The 19,558-nt window shown below is 37.9% G+C and overlaps 1 protein-coding gene across 1 annotated transcript in view; it reads left to right on the top strand.

Annotated features, from left to right (window-relative positions):
* Window positions 1-19,558, top strand: part of LOC124613064 (glycosyltransferase 25 family member) — an 804,128-nt gene that overhangs the window by 14,864 nt on the left and 769,706 nt on the right. Inside the window, 1 exon segment of the mRNA XM_047141647.1 lies at window positions 7,194-7,536. Coding sequence (XP_046997603.1) covers window positions 7,194-7,536 — 343 coding nt within the window.

The following is a 19,558-nucleotide window of genomic DNA, read 5'->3' as shown; positions in this document are numbered from 1 at the left end:
GCACAGTTCGTAATATCTTGTATTAATTGTTCTAAGTAACATTGTGATAAGGGTGACATATCAGTCAGGCTAAAAGGCTAGTGATTGTAACAGTAGATCCCAAAAAGTATATTGAATGGAGTGATCTATGTGGTCTGCATGTCCAGTGGCAACTATAAATGTGTGTCTGCAGAATCAATTTTAGATAAATATTGGCTGCCAGCCAGTTTTGCCAGTAATTCATTCAGGTGCAGGATTGCATACAGGTCAAATTTAGATTGTGTGTTAATGGTTATTGTAAAAATTATCGCAGATCTATGTTTTTAAGTACAGTCATAGGCTTTGCCCACTGATATGGGCACAATGGATTGTAATTAATGAAGTTTTATCTAGTGCTGATTTAACTGCATCAACAAAATGAAGGCAACTCTCTGAGCTTAATAGATGCTAGATTGAGTGAATTTATGATCACCAAAAGCTGTCACTTCTTCTTGTGCCAGCTAAATTGTTGTGAAAAAAACTGTGATGTGTGTCCAGATATATCAGGGACACAATGGTTCCAGCATCAACTTGGAACTGCACTTGCTGATAGTTGATAGTTTTCTAAGTATGTAAGTATGTTTGCATACCTACTGAGACAACTATTTGAAATGGCAGAAACAGATGAGGGTACATACCTTCCATTAGTTGCTTCCCTAGGCACCCTAATGATTAAGTGAATCTAGGATGTTTTTTTGTATTTCCAAGAAAGAGTCAGTCACTACCATTTAACAGCTATGTTGACAATTAGTTTCCAGTATCTTACGAGAAGATTGCATGGTGTGGAAGTAAATCAGTGTATATGATGTCTGAAATCACCATTACTTATGAATGGCATGGCTTATGCACTATTAAAAGGCGTCCTTCTACTGTTTTTACTGTTACTTGATGCATCTTTATCAGTGAATACTTTTTCCATTTCTGGTGTGCCATCCCATCTGCAGCAAAACATACAGTTGCAACAGTGTTCTTAATGAAGCAAAATTATTGTATCACAGCAGGTTACAACAAGATAGTTGGGAACCCTATTCCACATGGAAATATATTGGTTCTAATGACATCAAACAGACCTGACCTCTTTGAGGATGTTCACATCAAAACTGGCATCAGTGATCATGATGCGGTTGTGGTGACTGTGGTCACCAAAGTACAAGGACAGCTAAAACAAGCAGAAAGATATATATGTTCAGCAAATTAGATAAAAAATTAGTAATGCCATATCTCAGTGAGGAACTTAAAACTTCCAGCACTGGTCAGGAGCATGTAGAACAACTCTGCCTCAAGTTCAAAGAATAGTTGACCACAAACTGGATAGATATGTATCCATTAGAACAGTTCGTAATGGAAGGGAGTCTCCTTGGTACACAGTCACTGTAAAGAAATATCTATAGAAACAGAGATTACAGCATGATAGGTGTAAAACAAAGCACAAAGCTATAGATTGAGATGCTGAATGAAACCCATTTGATTGTCACGAGGGCAATGTGTGATGCCTTCAATGACTACCGTAGCAGAATATTGTCAAATGGCATTTCCCAAAATCCAAAGAAATTATGGTTGTATGTAATGGCTGTTAGTGGCACCAAAGTTAGTGTCCAGTCCCTAGTGAATGAGACAGCAACTGAAACTAAGGGTAGCAAAGCAAAAGCTGAAATGATTAACTCCATTTTCAAATGTTCCTTTACAAGGGAAAACCCAGGAGAATTGCCCCAATTTAATCCTTGTACCACTGAAACGATGAATCAAGTAAGTATTATTGTCAGTGGTGTTGAGAAATAGCTGAAATCATTAAAATTGAACAAAGCTCCAGGCCCCAGTGGAATCACTATCAGATCCTATACTGAATTTGTGGCTGTATTAGCTCCTCTCCTCACTATAATCTATTGTAGATCCCTTGAACAAAAAACTTTGCCAGTTCTTGGAAAAAGACACAGGTCACAAGCATCTAAAAGGACAGCAGAAGTGACACGCAAAGTTACCGTTCAATACTCTTGACATTGATTTGTTGTAGAATCTTGGAACATGTTCTGAGCTCATTATGTTTGAGGTACCTTGAACAGAGTGAAATCCTCAATGCCAACCAGCATGGTTTTCGAAAATGTCGAACATGTGAAACCAATCTCGGACTTTACTCAAATGATGTACTGAAAGCATTTGATCAAGGCAACCAGGTAGATGGAGCGTTTCTTGATTTCCGAAAAGCATTTGACTCAGTACCACACCTATGCTTATTGTTAAAATTATGATTGTATGGGGTATCAAGTAAATTTTGTGACTGGATTGAGGACTTTTTGGTAAGGAGGACACAGCATGTTATCTCAGATTGAGAGTCATCATTATATGTCGAAGTAACTTTGGGTGTGCCCCAGGGAATTGTGTTGGACCTGTGCTGTTCATGTTGTGTATTAATGACCTTGCAGACAATATTAATTGTAAAATCAGGCTATTCATAGACAATGCAGTTATCTGTAATGAAGTACCATCTGAGAGAAGCTGCATAAATATTCAGTCAAATCTTGATAAGATTTCAATGTGGTGTAGAGATTGGCTACTTCCTCTAATGTTCAGAAATGTAAAACTTTGCACTCCACAAAAATGAAAAAAATGTAATATTCTATGACTATAATATCAATGAGTAACTGTTGGAATTGGCCAACTCATACAAATACCTTAGGGATGTAAAATGGAATGACCACACAGGTTCAGTTGTTGGTAAAGCAGGTGGTAAACTTCAGTTTATTGGTAGAATACTAGGGAAATGCAATCGGTCTACAAAAGAGATTGCTTACAAATCACTTGTGTGACTGATCCTAGAATATTGCTCAAGTGTGTGGACCTGTACCAGATAGGACTAACAGGGGATGTTGAAAATACACAGAGAACGGCAGCATGAATGGTCACAGGTTTGTTTAATTCTAGGGAGAAGGCCACAGAGACTCTTGAAGACAGTTTTAAACTATCCTGAGAGAGTCTATTAACAAAGTTCTGAGGACCAGCTTTAAGTGATTACCATAGGGTATACTACAATGCCTTATGTATTGCTTACACAGGGACGTGCTGATAAGATTAGAATAATTACTGTATGCACAGAGGCATTCAAACAATACTCTTCCCGCATTCCATACATGAATGGAACAGGAAGAAACCCTAATAACTGGTACAATGGGATGTACCCTCTGGCATGCACCTCACGGTGATTTGCAGAGTCTAGATGTAGATGTGGGTGAGAAATATGTAGAACTCTTTAAAAAATACATAGCTGCACCTTGTTTTAGTAGACAAGAGGTATGGGTTCTATTGTAAACTATGGCCTGGAACACTGATTAATGTATCTTATTTTTATATACTGGGACATATTTGTCAAAAACATTCATAGACGGACTGTGTCTACAACTGCCTCAAAACTTCTTCATAGAATGGCCTTGGAACTGGCCTTTGTATAAATGAATAACAGTAAAAAACTTAAATTCCATACAAGCAAAGAAATCATCTGAAACAATTTGTTTTGTTTAATATTAATTTTCCCTAAATAAAAATTTGTGAAGATTTATGTCAAAACAATCACTTTAAAATATGCAAATTATAAACAAAATGTTCAAGTATTCCAGTTGCCTTCATTTACAAATGTTACCATGTTGAAGTATTTTTAATGCCACAACAAAAAAAAAGTTTACTTACCCAGTGACATAAAATGTCTGACATACAGTAAAGAAAAGTTTAAAAACAAAGAGAGAAAATTTCTCCTTGACAACTTCTTCTATTACTGTAATGTGTGAAAGATAGTGGGAAGGAACTACTAATTCACATCTGCATATCCTTTTTTAAAAGCAATTAGCAATATTCAGCATGTAACCATACATACAAATTAATTTGCTATGTGAGTGTAAAATGACTCATTCCACATCATTACAATTTATAGTGCAAAATGATCCCTGGAGGATGAAACTAACCAACCAGTGAAGTTTGAAATATTTACAGCTTGAACGACTGATTATGTTGTTCTACATTGTTTTCTACAGAGTTCTATAGTACAGATCTGTGTGTTTTACTCAAATATTTTAATGCATAAATGAATTTCTTTTTTCCTGAATATGGAAAAAAGTGGCTGAACTGAAATATATGTACACAAAGTTCTGATCTATATAATTTTGCAGTTTACACTATGAAATGTGATGATGAACTTTGCCATGTTTCAAGTCATTAAATTACTTTAAATGATGACAGGAGAGGAATTCGTGATAGATCACGTCAAGTCAGTCAGAAGACTGATGGTTCTAAACAAGACATTAAACAGTGATTAATATGTGTGCCAAGAATAATTGGAAATGTGGGTCAACGTAATAAAAATAGAATATGCCAAATGAGGCATAACCACTGATGTTGTATAATTCATTTAAAAAGTGTATCACATACATCTGTATGAATAAGGTCTCATGAATTGCATTATATAGCTCTCCTAATAACATAGCAGTTAACATCCAGATCAGCTGTTATAAGTTTTAATTATTTGATCATCTCATTTCAATAATGAAACCTCATGTTTGGTTGACTCTCTCTCTCTCTCTCTCTCTCTCTCTCTCTCTCTCTCTCTGCATTTTTCTGTTTGTGTGGAGGATAATCTTAGAAACTACTGTAAGGATTTTGGTACAGTTTTCATTAATAGATAGTATGACTCACAAGGAAGGTTTGTTGGTACGGTTTATTACTGCTATGCCAGGCAAGTCATCAGGTCATAAATTCTTACTGCTAACTGTGTTAAGCTGGTGTAAGGGGGAGGTAGGTAGGTAGGTAGGTAGGTAGGTAGGTAGGTAGGTAGTGTCAGATGCAGAAACACACACATATCTTGATACATGTGCACTCATGGCCTCTGCAGTGGGGGGGGGGGGGGGATGGTGGGACGTAGCAGAGGCATGGGACTGGGAGGGGTGGGATAGCAGGGCAGAGGGGTAGGGGAAGGTGCTATATCGTGGCAGGGAGTGTGTAGGGATGGAATTGTGGGTTGCTATAGTCTGTCTGTAAACTCAAGAGCGAGCAGCGCTTTTGGTGGGGAAAATGGCCTTTCTCGGAAGAACGCTGCCAACGGCTTATAGGGGTGCCCAAAATCAGCTGCTTGTTGCCTGCCTAGCGATATAGATTGGCGTGCAGTGATATACGTCATTTATGTTTGTGGGATCTTAGTTGCCAGCATCAGTCAGTTAACTTTGTATACTCACTGATATACTTCAGTATCCGGAAGTGATGGCTAATCACCCTGCATTGCAAGAAAATGTGCAGAATATGAAGAAGAGGAGGTATTTGTGACGTAACAAACATTCAATCGTCTCTAATGATATTACAATGTGTGTTGAAGAGTGACACAAAAAGAACAGTTGGCTAATATTACCAGTCACAATCAAAGGGCTGCAATTTGTGCAAACGTCAGCCTCACCACAAAAGGGTGCATAAGGAAGGAATGTGAAAATAAGCAGCATGGTTTACTGGAATTGCCATGAAGGAACACTAATAATTATGGGAGGAAACATATCGTTATAGGCAGTTTCACAATCACAGAAAACCTTTGATGCTTATGGAACAGCAGCATTTGATTGTATTCAGTCACTAGATTTCTATCTCAGTTATTGTTCACCTGGTTCTAAGACATATTGCTTAAAACATGTGCAGAATAACTATTCTAAACACTGCTGAAATTTCCTTCAAAACATATATATTGATTCTGGTCTTTTAAGTAAAAAGCTTGACGTACGAGGTTGTTCACATATTAATTTTTATTTTTTGGTAGGAATTTTATTTGCTAATCTACAGCAATTTTATCCTCTTGAAAACATTCACCATTACATACTAAACACTTACACCAGTGCTTTTTCCAATTCCCGAAACACTTTAGGAACTATTTTCTTCTAATAGTTTATAGGTCTGTTAACTGTGCATTTTAAGTCTCATCCATGCTTGTAACACTGCTGTCCTTTAGGGCCAGCTTTGAAATGTTTATATCACTTGTATGGCCTTGGTCTACTCATAACAGATTCACCAAAGGCAATATTTAACAATTCTAAAAATTTGATACACTTTATTCCATTCTTATAACAAAATTTAATACAGATTCTCTAATCTATTTTTATAGAAAACAAATAATTGTTCGTGGTACCAAAACACATTTAACCTTTTTGCCAGCTGACAACAGAGTAAATATCCAATATGCACGGCACTGTACACACATTTTTCAGACATGTTTACGAAGACAGTGACAAAAAAAGTAGTGCACATTGGACTAATACAACACACAAAATTATAAATTTCTGCTTACTTTTTGAACACTCTTCATGTTGCAAGAATTGTGAAGTTTCAATGCAGCCCTCCAAAGAAAACTTCTACCTTTTAGTAGAAACAAAAAGTAAGAACAAGCCTTAAATTCTACAGATTAATTGCATTATATGGGGTTCATTTTACGAACAGCAATAGACAAACATACATTCACTTGAACAGGCATTCGGTTCTATATTTGTAGTAGAATCCTGACTTCTGTTCTTATGTTAGTATTATTTATTCAATAATGTTGTGTTTCAGAAAAAGCTACTGTCTTTTGTATTCCTTATGGTCTTAACACATTTGTCTAAAAATAAATGCAACTGGGACGTATCTGTATACTGCAATGCCACAGATTTAAAGCGTGTGTTGTGCCAGGGCCAGTACTACGTTGTGAAACAGCCTGTAGTAGTGCCATGTGTTGTAGCTGGGTAGGCAGAGTGGGGACTCGCTCGCTCGCTCTTCAGTTTACAGAAATAGAGGCATGTAAAGGATGGAGACCAGCAAAGGCTGTGTTGCATAGAGAGTTCCCACTTGCAGAATTCAATGTTTAAAATATGCGAGTAAACACAGTTTTTACATAAGTGACTTGAAAAGTGCATCACTTACTCCTGCATCCTTCTTGTATTGGGTATTTCAGTGTGTAGTTCTCCTGAAATGTCAGTTAGGCCTTCCCACTGCAAACTGTTTAAAATCATAAGGATTTAAATTCTTTTACTTTTTGTCCTCTGTACCTGCTATTTATCATGACATCAACTTTAACTTCTATTAAATATCGTGGGATTTGGCTGATATGTGAGTGCTCCATGTGAAACTTCATTTCTTTCCAGGAAATAATTTTTTGTTTGTAATATTTTTCATTTATGTTTCAGTTTCTGGACTGCGATGTATTTCTGACAAATCCAAATACACTCCAGCTGCTTGTGCAGGAAAATCTCACTGTAGCAGCCCCAATGCTCAGATCTGATGGAATGTATTCAAACTTCTGGGCTGGTATGACAGAGGAGTATTATTATCAGCGAACAGAGGATTACCAGCCTATACTGTACCGGGAACGTACTGGCTGCTTTTCGGTCCCAATGGTAAATTCTGCAACACTGATAAATCTAAAGAGAACAGCTTCCACAAAATTGACATTCGTGCAGAATAAAATTCCTGCTTATGATGGACCATATGATGACATTATTACCTTTGCCATTGGAGCAAACAAATCAGGTACATACGAGTAATAGTTTAAAGATTAATTTGTATATGTTGTTGACATTAAATTTTCAAGTTGTGGCAACATGGAGGCAGGTAAAATGATACAGTAATTTGCCAAAAACAAATTTACTTGAAGGGGCTGTTAGATCCTGCACACAAGCAGAGTAAAGTAGTAAAGCAGAGTAGTGATAAACATCAGCATTTTTCCAGTTGTGTTTAGTGACCATTTTTAGCTGTCATGTTTCTGCAGCTTAGTTCTTCATGTGTATAACTCCGAAGGAATCATTGATAGTCTTTGAGGGAGTGAAGTTCACCATCTCTCTAACATATCTGAAGTAAAACCAAACAATGGAAAGTCCAGGACAGAGCAACAACAATACTATGGAAATGATAAGTGTGTTACTCATCATATATAGGAGATGATGAATCACAGGCAGGCACATCAAAAAGACTGTACTTCTTCAGAAAAAGCCCCATTTGGTGTAAAGCTAAAATATATAACAGTCTTTTCGTTGCAACTCAGCATCTCCTCTATATGGCGAGTTGCAGTTTATCCTTTTCATAATATTGTTGACATATCTGAAGTACCTAGATGGGGCCAAATTTTGAATGCAGTAGAGAGCTCAGTCAACACTTCCTGTGTTTGGGCTTCTAAGCCCAGGATAGTGAAAGCTGATAAGCACCATCATACCTCTACAACCTCAGTAAGCTCAGATTCAGTTTCATTGGCCACTGTTGGTTGCAACACTGTACTAGTATACTCACAACGCTGGTGATTCCATATCTGAAAGAGGACTGTGAGCTTCTTGGCAAAACAGTCTGTTGGATTGGATTGATAGTGGGTAGTGTTCTTTAAAGTGTGAAGTGAGTGGGCATCAGGAAGGAGTGGAAAAGGAAGACATGAGAACAAGGAGAAATTACAGCAAGAGGAGCGGTAGATAGTTTTGCAAAGAGTCAGTGTAGGAATAGTGCTCTTTTCTGATGCAGTGGTACAAAAAATATGACATACTGAAGTATAGGCACCGCTTTTAAGGCCTCTGGACAATGACGATGATGTTACTGGCTGGAAACAAGAATTTAACAATGCTACTGGTGCTCTATGCAGAAACAGATTTTGTGACTAGTGGCATTTCACAGTCAGCCTCTACTGATACGTTGTGTTGCTATCATTGCCCTCGGGTGACGTACTATCTCTCTCTCTCTCTCTCTCTCTCTCTCTCTCTCTCTCTCTCTCTCTCTCTCTCTTCCTCCCTCATATAAACAGGAACAAATAGTTTGGTTTCTGGCTGAGTAGTGATGGTCCCACAATAACCCAAGGAAGGTGCTGCCAGTGGCTCTAGAAATGTAATAGCATGGAACCGTGTCAGAATGTGCTTCGGGTCTACAGGGAAAGTGTGCAAGGGAGCATGGTCTGCCTGGTGCATAGATTTTTGTGGTAGATTGTTGATTATGGCATTGTCATATTGATGGGCATGAATGTGATTCCAGCGTATGATCACCAAAACTCATGGCCTATGCACTTCCACCATGGTTACCCTTTTGGTGGTGATCAAACTAGATGATCAAATCCTTCATTGACTGATACATATAGCCAAAATTCAATCCTGGTGTGGAAATAGTGGACTGTGACCTCTGTAAAGTGGGCACAGCCATTTTGCTTGACAAGGTGGAGCAGCATGGTGTCTTAACACCGATGGAGAAGTTCCACCCTCATCTTTTTCTTAAATGATTTGTTCTGTTTTAAGAAATAGTGAAAGTTGGTCTTCATCCTCAAAATACAATGATTTTTCCATGTAATTTAAAAGAAATACTAAGTGTCTGATCTTGCATTAGACTGAGCAATGAAATTATTCATTCCATTGCCCACTCACATAACTTTAAAGGACTGCACCTACAACTGGCACCCAAAGTTGATATCTAACAGTTAAAGCAAAAATTATGTGAGCACCAGGAGGTGGCCTTGCATGTTATAGAATTCCTCTTTATTGCATAAGGGATACATAAAATTTATCTACTACTGTTAGTTTAAAAAATAATGATAATAATAAATTAAGTTCTTTTGTTCCTTTGACTGTGTTGGTGTTGACCAAGATGTGAAAATATGCATGGCAAATGCTTCGTTTTCTGAATAGGTGACTAATGGTCACAATAGATGTTCAGTACAATTACTGTTACAATATTGGACACAATATCTTTCATGCCAACAACTTCGTGTAATAAGTGCATGATTTCTGGCTTTTGTGTTGGAGAAACTAATATCCAACAGCATCTTTTTATGGTACTGTGAACAAGGATGAGGCCCTGTTGTAAAAGTTGATGCTGTGGGATAAACAAATGCTGTACTTCTGGGTGCCTAACATTGAATCATTCCACCCAAAATGTATTTACTTATGGACATGCCTCAGTACTAAATAATTGTCAGTTTCTTAAGGACAGATTTTGCCTTTACTGGAAAAGCTTTTATATTTTCAGTCCTTCCTGTATCAATGGAAAAAAAAAAAAAATTTTCTGTGGTATCTAAAGTATTCTTAGGATCTGCTAATAGGCATAACAATATGCATGCATTAGTACATTTCACTGTCGAATGAAAATGATAGTAATTGTAGTTGACCTAAAAGTATGTCCAGCAGTTCAGTTGGTGAGTTGCACTTGGTGTTTCTCTAGTGGGATTAGAAATTCAGTGATTCATTTGTGATCAGTAACCAGATGGAACTTGACCCCAGAAAGGTACTGGAGAAATTTCTGCTCCACATAGGTGATATAAGTACCTCTTTCTTGATTTGAAAGAGTTCCATTATATACAGGTTGTAGTTTTTAAAAGCAGCTGTTAAGTCGATTCATTCCATCTTCAGCATAATGTGAGATGATTGTTCCAGTTCCATGCTTTCATTCATCAGTTGCTGCTGTGAGTGATTTTCGTAATGTATAGTGTACATGGAGGCTATAAACAGGACCCGTAGGGCAAGAATTTTGTACACCTCTGCAGGGGAAGAGTCTGCAGAGGTGTACAAAATTCTTGCTAGTCATTTGACAATATTAAGGGTGATTTCAAGCTGCTTACAAATGTCAGCCAACTCATTTTGTGTTAGAGAACAGCATTCACAGTGGGACTGCATTTTGGCTGGTGCTGTGTGTTACAGGATAGTGAATGAATAACCTTAAACTAAGCCCACTGATTGTCTTTTAATCTGAGCTAAAAGGTACCAGTTCCCTATAAAAATTGAAACAAATACACAAAATTAGATTTCTATTAAGGCAACAGGAAAACCAGTGATAAAAATTGCCAATTTCCTATAAGTTTTTGAGGTTAATTATAGTTGTTAGCAAACTCAAAAACAGAATTAATTTATGATAAATGTAGAAAATGTATAGGGCTACTCCTCTTTAAGGGAGAACTAGATGCAACACATATGTATATCTGGTATAATAACTAAATCACAAATGCTGATTTACTGTGAATTAGATTGTGGACAGGACAATGGTATCTTATGAAAATTTATATGCACCAGTATACAATGAAAATCAGGAGTGATCTATTCTTTGGCAGTAACTGTGAACCGCAAATGCTGATTTGCTATGAAATAAGTTACGTATCCGAAACACTGATGTTGACAACTCATGAAAATACAGTTTTGTAAGTGTTCAAAAATTCCCAGAAATAACCTATTTCTCACAGAGTTATATAATGAAATTAGATAATGATTGTTTTGATCGAGGATAGGGCTACTTTCTCAAAAAAATTTACTATAGCACAAATAAATTTAAGCCTATTGACGTAAAAGTAAGAGTTTATTGTGGCCCTTCCGATTATTTGAAATTTTACAATATATCACAGTACAAATGGCTAAAATTATGCAGAAATGATGTGAACAGTAAAATATGTGAATCTAGAATTTCAAATAGGCACAGGAATCTGCACACATAGACTCACCAATGGTTCTGACCAGCTGCTGTGTCTCATCAGTCCACAGGCATCACCGGATGTGGATATGGAGGGCCATGTTGTCAGCACACTGCTCTCCTGGCTGTATATCAGTTTATGAGACCAGGGCTGCTCAATCAAGTTGATTGTCAGTTTGCCTCACAAGGGCTGAGTGAACCACAGTTGGCAGACTGGATGGTCAACCATCCAAGTGCTAGTCCAGCCCGACAGCACGTAACTTCAGTGATCTGATGGGAACTGGTGTTACCACTGCAGCAAGGCCATTGGCTTTTTTTATATACAAACAAACATCCAAATTGCATGGATTTTTCACATAGCTGTTTCTATGGCAATGCGAACATTGGTGTGCTGAAGAACAACACTGTGGCTTGCATTTATTTCAGTCAAAATCTAGAAATTGTGTAGCATTAACAAAGCACACAGATATTTGCCAAATAACAACACATTTGGAGGCAATAAAAGTTTGGCATCTCTGAGAAATTTAAATTATGTGCAGTCTTTTTGTGGTGAGGTAATCACTGTCTCACAGTTATTCTGCAAGATGCCACTAACACGGCACTATACTGTAAAACCAGTAATGAGTCTTTCAGTATGAAGATATAAAATCTACTCAGCAAACTGCAGCAGGAGGAAACCTATAAAAGATAAGGAAACGTGTGCCCTTTCAGAGCCAGTGGCCCTGTTTTCTGGCAGAAGGGTTGGATGAAAAAGAAGAGGATGAAGGAAAAGGGCTGGCAAGGTTTAAGAAATGGGCAGAGTTACTGGAAAGCCATCCAAAACCCCTGGTAAGGTCTCGACCACTTTTTGTTTCAGTGTGCAAATGGCAACTTTTGCAAATCATTGTTTGGTAGCATGCCTGAGAGTCGTGTCTGCAGTACTGGTACCAAAGGTACCTCAAGTACTATCTTCTCCTGTGGATCCTGTCTTCTCGGCAAAAAGTATGGGATATGTCATTACTCATACACTTAATAGTGAGTGGTGTTTCAATGATAGAGCTAGGTGTCTTGTACATGGCACACAGGGACCAGGGTAGACTCAGGGTCTTATACTGATTCACATAACCAACAAGTTAGAGGTGCTGTCATTCACTGAAAGTGACCCAGATGGACACACTTCACATGTTTTGGGAAAACTAGTTTTGTCTGGTATAAAGAGGAGCAAATGCAAAAGGATAGGCATCTTTTAATCATCGGCAGTTCAAACATACGGTGAATGATGGTAACCCTTACAGCAATACCAGCTACAGGCAGGAAAGGACACCAGGTGCACTCAGTGTGTATGCCCAGGGGCCTCATTCAGCATGTTCAAGAGTCTCTTCTGGCAGCTGTTGAGGGAACAGGGTGCGATCCATCCAGTCCAGACAATAACTGTAGGAAACCAGAAGTATCAGTGTAAGATCAAAAGAAATGCCTCCCGCAAGTGAGAGTATTAAAATTGTAATGGTTAACTGCTGAAAAACTCAGGGAAAAGTGCCAGAGTTTCAGGTGCTCTGAAAAGCACTGACGCTCACATAATACTAGGCACAGAAAGCTGATTGAAACCTTAAATTGATAATAGTGAGATTTGTGAGGAAAATTTAGGTGTATATCAAAATTATAGGCTAATTGGAAAAGAAGATGGATTATTTGTCACCTTCGACAAGAAACTCAAATCCACTGAGATAGAAATTGAAGCTGCATGTGAGATTCTTTGGGTAAGACTCAACATCAGGGATGGGCATAAAATGGTAATTGGATCCTCTTATTGCCCCTGGACTCAGTTCCAGGGTAACGAATACTTTAGAGAAAACCTCAGTTCACTTGTACTTACGTTCCCCAGTCATACTGTAATCATCAGTGGAGACTTTAATCATCCAACAGTCAACAGGGAATACAGGGTGTACATAAAGTCTGGGAACACTTTCAATTATTTATTGCAGAATAATTAAACATCTAAACATTGTACAGATGTCATACATATTGAATATTGAAGAGAAATTCTGAAAGTCTTACAAAGATTCAATATGCGAACCATGAGTGACCCGGCAGATGTCAATACGCACTCCACATTCACTTCATTCTCACTGGGACGTCTGCTTCTCTTTGCCAGGCAAGCAACCTATCATAATTAATTTGTTGTGCCAGTGATAAATGGCTTTCCTTGTTGGTGTCTTCTTACCGTACTTGGTTCTAAACATCCATTGAATAGCTGTAGTACACTTGTTTTTGTCGAACTCCAACACACAGAAAGCTCGCTCTGCACTGGAACTTGCCATTGCCATGTTTGCGACTAGCGCTGACTATCAGCAAATTACCAAACTACATTGTCGCGTAGCAGAAAGATTCCTAAGTTTCAGTACAAAAAAAAAAAAAAAAAAAAATTAGTAGTATGGTATCTCAATGAGGAACTTGAAACTTTCAACACAGTGTAGTAGCTTGTAGGCATATAGAGAAACTGTAGCTGAAGTATAAAAGAATAGTTGACCATGCATTGGACAGACTTGTGCGCAGATGTACCCAGTTACCCAGTAGAACAGCTCATAATAGGAGGGACCATACAATCACTTTAAAGAAACAGAGGCTACGGCACAATAGACTTAAAACAGGGGATAGGACTGTAGATAATGAGACACTGAATGAAAAACATTAGTCTGTCAAGAGAGCAATGCATGAAATCTTCAATGACTACCAAAGCAGAATGTTGTCAAATGATCTTTCACAAAACCCAAAGAAATTTGGTCATATGTAAAGACTGTTAGTGGCAGCAATCGAGTGAGATAGTAACTGAAATTTAGGGTAGCAAAGCAAAAAACTGAAATGCTTAACTCGCTTTTCAGATGTTTCCTTACAAAAGAAAACCCGGGAGAATTGCCCCAGCTTAATCCCATACCACTGAAAAGATGATTGAAATACTTATTAGTATCAGTGGTGTTGAGAAACAGCTGAAATCATTAAAAGTGAACAAAGCTCTAGGGCCTGATGGAATCTCTATCAGATTAACTACTAGGTTTGTTCAAAAAATTCTAGAAAATTTTTCTGTACTTACCTTTTACATTTTGTGTATGGTTTGCTTTGAAATACTCTTCTCCACAATTGATACACTGCTCCCAATGCTGTTTCCACTTCTGGAAGCAGTCTTGGTACACCTCTTGCTGGATCACATGCAGGGCCATCTGCGAATTTTCTTTTATCTCATCTATTGTTACAAATCTTCTTTCTCTCAAAGGAGTTTTCAACTTCAGACATAAATACAATGTCCACAGGGACCAGGTCTGGAGAGTACGGAGGTTAGAGCAGCACAATGATTTCATTTTTTGTGTAATAGCCACGCACCAGCAGTCATGAATGTGCAAGTTTGTTATCGTGATGCAAGCATCATGAATCATCTCTCCACATTTCAGGCCATTTCCTTCTCAGATTTTCTTACAAGCATCACAATATGTCCCGATAGTACCATTGATTAACAGATTGTCCCTATGGCTCGAAATCATGATGAACTAATCCTTCAAAGTCAAAGAAAACTATCAGCATGACTTTGACATATGACCTGACCTGACGAGGTTTTTTTGGTCTTGGAGTACCTTTTCCAATCCAGACTGAAGATTTAACCTTGGTCTCAACATTATAACTGTAAACCCATGTCTCACCACAGATTATGATTGTCCTAAGGAACATCTCGTTTTCATTTGTGCAAACCAAAAGCTCTTCACAGAATGTGAAGTGAAGGTATTTCTGGTCTTGACATACGAGCCGTGGTGTGAACTTGGTGGCAAGACGATGCATTCTAAGATGGTGTGTCATGATTTCATGACATGATCCAACTGAAATGTTACATTCTTCTGCAATCTCTCGGACAGTCAGTCTTCGATTGGCCCACACAATTTCGTTGACATTTCTGGCATGAGTATCATCGGTAGACATCGAATGGTATCCTGAACAAGGGCCATCGTTAACTTCCATATGACCATTTTTAAATCATGTGAACCTTTTGTAACATCAAGTACAACTTAAGCACTCATCACCATAGGCTTCCTGCATCATTTGGTGTAAGGTTTCTTGAGTTTCATGCAAAATTTAATGCAGGTGCAGTGCTCCTCTAACTCTGCCATCCTGAAATTCGCAAACTGTGCGGCACAATGTTTTACTCAATAAGCACTGAACAGTAACTAACAGAAATACAACAATGAAACTTCCAGCAGCTACACTTTAAACATAGGCCTGTGCAGGGATGCAAACCACGTTTTGTTCCAATGAACCACTGACATGAAATTATGACTGTTCTGGAATGTTTTGAACAGACCTCATGTAATCAGTTGTTGATACCTCAAATGAAAAACCATGCCCAGTTTTCGGAAGAAAGCACAGGTCACACCTGTCTACAAGAAAGGTAGTAGAACTGATCCACAAAACTACCATCCAGTATCCTTGACATCGATTTGTTGGAGAATCTTAGCACATACTCTGAGCTCAAGCATAATGAGGTACATGGAACAGAATTACTTCCCCCGTGCCAAACATCTATCATGTGAAACCAAATTCACACTTCTCTCACATGACATAATTAAAGCTTTATATCAAGACTGTCAAGTGGATGCAGTATTTCTTGATTTCTGAAAAGCCTTTGACTCAGTACCACACCTACACTTATAGTCAAAGGTACAGTCATATTGGGTATCAGATGAAATTTTCACTGGATTGAGGACTTTTGGGTATGGGAGAATGCAGCTTGTGAACTTGGAGGGAGAGTCATAATCAGATGTACAAGTAACTTCGGGTGTGCTCCAGTGAAATGTGTTTGGACCCTTGTTATTCATGTTGTATATTAATTACCTTACAGACATTAATAATAGTAACCTCAGACTTCCTGCAGGTGATGCAGTTATCTGTAATGAAGTACTGTCCGAAAGAAGCTGAATAAATATTCATTCAGATTTTGTCAAGATTTCAAAGTTGTGCAAAGACTGACAAATATATTATGTTATGACTATAACATCAGTAAGTCATTTTTGGAATCGACCAACTCATACAGATACCATGGTGTAACACTTTGTAGGAATATGAAATGGAATGATAACATAGACTCAGTCAGGGATAAAGCAGGTGGTAATTCTTTGGTTTGTTGGTAGAATATTGGGGAAGTGTAATCAATCTACAAAGGAAATTGCTTACAGATCACTTGTGATATTCATTCTAGAGTATTGCTCAAGTGTGTGGTATCCAAACCAAATAGGACTCGGAGAGGATATTGAATGTATACAGAGTAGGACAGCATGAATGGTCACTGTTTGTTTGATTCATGGGAGAGTGACATAGAGATGCTGAAGAAACTGAACTGGCAGAGTTCTGAGTATTGAGAAAGTCTAGTAACAAAGTTTGAAGGAACGGCTTTTAAAGATGACTCTAGGAACATACTACAAGCCTTTACATATTGATCACTTATGGATTGTAAGGACAAGATCAGAATAATTAAAGCATGCACAGAGGCATTCAAACAATCATTCTTCCTGTGCTCCATAAGTAAATGGAATGGTGAGAAACCCTAATAACTGGTACAGTGGGAAGTGCCATGCACTTAACATTGATTTGCAGATCATAGATACAGATGCAGATGTAGTAGGTCCCATATATATCAGTGATAGTCAGTCTATGGTTGACAATATTTAACTTTTTTCTGTTTCAGTTCAGTCCTTGATTTTTAATGTATGGAGCAATTTGTTGACATGCTTTGTTTTGTTGCCATGATAGTGACTCTGTACTCAAGATAACTGGGGCTGTCTAATGATATGCACTGGGTCAGTTGCTCCAGAAATGCGGGAATATCATCAGCACCTTAGAAATGCCAGATTGAAGTCACTGGTGTTGGTGAAACCCAAAGGGGGTATTCAGTACTGGGTATTGTTTTTATTCTTTTTCCAGTTGGTCAGTTTAGGAAAAGCGCTGTCCACTAATTATCTAGTAGCTCTGTGGGCTGAGAGCTGGAGTATTTCTTGATATTGTCGTAAGGTTGATTGTGACTCGAAATTGCTGCAAATGTGAATTGTTATGGATGGTTTCTTTATAATTAATGTGAAAATGATGAATGGGAAACAGTGATTTCAATTTAAAGATCCTTCAGGGTGCAGGCATCTAATGAAGCTTCATTAATGTAAATTGGATGTTGTGCACTCAGTAGAATTTTGGTTATGTTATCATTTAAAAGAATGTGGGCATTGACCACATTGTCACAATCTATGTGTTCTAAAGGTGTGTGAAAAAGTAATGAGACTTATTTTTTATGTAAGAGAGTTTTTATTTCTTTCAGACAACATTTGCCTCTTCAGAGTAGTGCCCTTCAGCAGCTGTACACTGATAGAGCCATTGTTCACGACCTTGGTAGCAGTGCTGAAAGGCTTCAGCTGGTAGGGCCATTAACATGTCAGTCACGTTCTTTTGAATGTTCTCCAAAGTCCCAAAATGACATCCTGTTAAGGCAATTTTCTATTTTGGAAAAAGAAAAAAGTCACAAGGACTTAGATGAGGGGAATACAGGGGCTGTGGAACAACAGGAATGCCTTTTGAGGTCAGAAATTCCATGATGGAAGTGGCCATGTGACGTCAGGCATTGCCATGATGCAGCATCCACTTTCCTGTAGTGTCCAACCACACTCAATTCACCCTTGCGTGAGCCTTTCAAGGACATTTTGTAAACCATAGGTTGACAGTTTGTCCTGGAGGAACAAATTCTTAAGCACGATATCCATACTGTCAAAAAAGCAAATCAGCATTGTTTTGATCTTTGATTTGCTCATTGTTCTTTTTTTTATTATTTTTATTTGTCAAGGAGGTCTCAGTGTGCCACTCCTCACTTTGCTGCTTTTTCTCAGGATCATGCTAAAAATCCAGGGTTGACCACCTGTGATTACACAATTGAACCATTTGTGGTCACTGTCAGTCCTCTTAAGAAGACCAACACAATCATTTCTTTGAATGTCTGTCTGCTCAGTTGTGAGGTTGTACCGCATCATTTTGGCACAAGCCTTTTGCATGTGCAAAATATGGTCAAAATTTCATGTATGGTGAACGTGTTTAATAGGTCATCCATCATCCTTATTGTGAAACGTTGGTTTGATCTCTCGAGAGCATGCACATATTGGATGTTTCCATTGGTTTTTGAAATTGAAGGTCTTCCTAAGCAAGATTCATCTTCAGCATATTCTCAGCCTTCCAAAAATGATATGTGCCAGTGAAAATGTTGTGCTCTTGGTAAGGAATGTTCCTTATAGGCCTGCTTCAACTTTTCAAAGGTGATGGTTGTGGATTCTCCAAGTTTAACACAAAACCTGATGGCAAACATTACTCTAAACCGCACTGTTCCATTTTCGTAACACACAACAAAAACACTACTTCACTGATGCACTTTCAAAAATAAAGTGATGGCTGTCAGAGCTGAAACTTGGACTGAACATCTGGAAGGAATGAACACACCGATCTACAGTGGTGGAACAACATAGTGTTGCAGATCACTTGTAGTGTTGCCAGTCCCATTAAGTTTCTCACACACTTTGTATATCTAGTCAGCTTTAATAGACAAAATTGATGATACCACATGAACATAAAACATTAATGTAATCACACACAATAAAACCAAATATTTAAGTAAAAAAGCATTCTAGATCACAAAAATTATTTATTTTCAGTTCCTGTAACCAGTTGTCATCTATATGACCATCTTCAGACCAGAGGCTTTGCAAATATTACACAAAATAACTTAAAATCTAATGACTTAAAAATGACTAAAAATGAAATATAGTGCAGGCATCCATTCCGGTTATGTTGGATGTACCAATGGGTCAGTTAGCATTGATGTTATTTAACTTTGAAGATAACTACAACTCATATGGGTATTGTGTTATTCCTGTATGCAATACATATTGTTTCAAACACAGGCTGCCAATCTGCTATGTCTGCATTTTTAGCAGTGACATTGTTGCTACAATAACTACTTGAAACATTGCTTTTGTTCAGTTTATACAGAGGGAGAAGTCACTGTGTTTTTATCTTGAAGTTGGAGAATTATAGCTATCTCTGTGACGGCACTGATGTACAATTGTACCACATGTTTTCAGACATTGTT

This window comes from Schistocerca americana, chromosome 4 (genome assembly GCF_021461395.2).
Source record: "Schistocerca americana isolate TAMUIC-IGC-003095 chromosome 4, iqSchAmer2.1, whole genome shotgun sequence".
Lineage (NCBI taxonomy): Eukaryota > Metazoa > Arthropoda > Insecta > Orthoptera > Acrididae > Schistocerca > Schistocerca americana.
This window is presented reverse-complemented; position numbering and strand designations above follow the sequence as displayed.